Source organism: Pundamilia nyererei, unplaced genomic scaffold (assembly GCF_000239375.1).
Source record: "Pundamilia nyererei isolate P.nyererei 1_Seehausen unplaced genomic scaffold, PunNye1.0 scaffold00476, whole genome shotgun sequence".
Lineage (NCBI taxonomy): Eukaryota > Metazoa > Chordata > Actinopteri > Cichliformes > Cichlidae > Pundamilia > Pundamilia nyererei.
The window spans coordinates 212,179-213,423 of record NW_005187877.1 but is presented as its reverse complement, the minus strand read 5'-3'; the positions used below and the strand labels follow the sequence as shown (position 1 = coordinate 213,423).

General features: G+C 43.1%; 1 protein-coding gene across 1 annotated transcript in view; it reads left to right on the top strand.

Annotated features, from left to right (window-relative positions):
• Positions 1-1,245, top strand: part of LOC102197567 (major facilitator superfamily domain-containing protein 1-like) — an 8,897-nt gene that overhangs the window by 2,246 nt on the left and 5,406 nt on the right. Inside the window, exon 6 of the mRNA XM_013916131.1 lies at positions 644-744. Within this exon, the coding sequence (XP_013771585.1) occupies positions 644-744 (101 nt within the window). The remainder of the gene's footprint in view (positions 1-643; positions 745-1,245) is intronic.

Sequence of the window (1,245 nt, the reverse complement as noted above, 5' to 3'; positions counted from 1 at the left end):
TCATCATTTCTGCTACACTGGCAGGGCTAGGGGCCAGGACTCTCCTCTTCGGGTTTTTGGGGGATGTTGCTAACTCCGGGTCGATAACAGGCACCACACCCGCAGTAGATGTGCTCGGTGTGAGGTCTCGCAGGAAGCGATCAAATACGGCGCATTTCTCGGCTTTTAAAAACACCGCTATGCGTCGCCAGGTGTTTCATCGGATTTGAGGTGTTACCTCTTTTGCACAGTATGACCTTAAAGCACTTGTTGCAGGCTGCTGAGTTTGCATCTTTTGCTGTGAAGTACAGCCAGACTTTTGACCGCTTCGCCTTGGGCATTTTTAATCTGTAGCTCTGCTCTAAAAGAACGTATGTACCTGGGCCCACCTACTATCCTCGGAAACGTAAAATGATTGGCTAGAAGTGTATCACAGCTCAGGAAAAACAAGCACCGAAATGAAGCACCGAAATCTGCGCTGCTTTTCGGTCTGGTTACTACCGTTTATGTCAGAACCGGTGACATCATGGCACCGGATACCGGTACCCATCCCTAGTCATACGTAACATTGATGATTTAAACCTTTTTTTTTCTTCAGTATTATGGACACACTAGTGATCTGTGTGTGGAGCATCATTTATTGTTGTGTGTTTTTTATGTGTAGAGGATTCAGGATGTGAAGCTCCTGTCAGTAACATACTGGCTGCTGGTTCTCACCATCATGTTCTTCTACAACGGCATCTTCCCCTTCATTGCTGATGCAAGGTAGAGTTCTTGACATAAAGTCTGTGCATACTGATGAAATACAGTGATGTGAAAAAAATGTTTTCCTCCTGCCTGATTTCCTGTTTTTGTTTTTGTTTTTTTGCTTGTTTGTTTGTTTTCAAGCATTTGCGATAACTGGCAATGCGTCTTCACAACGCTGTGGAAGAATTTTGGCCCATTTGCAGAATTGTTGTAATTCAGCCACTCTGGAGAGTTTTTCAGCATGAACCAGCTTTTTAAGATCATGCCACAGCATCTCAATCGAATTCAGGTCAGGTCTTTGACTAGACCACGCCAACGTTTTTATTAGATAAGATGAATTAACTGTGGTGTGTCAAATCTTTGGAAAGCTGAGTTTAGTTTCTCTAGCCACACCCAGGCCTGATTACTTCCAGACGTTTTTATAAAAGTAACACAGCATTTTAGAAAAGGAACATTAAAATACAGTAAAATATGGTGGTGGTAGTAGAGCAGGGCGATATGGCCAAAAATATTTATCAC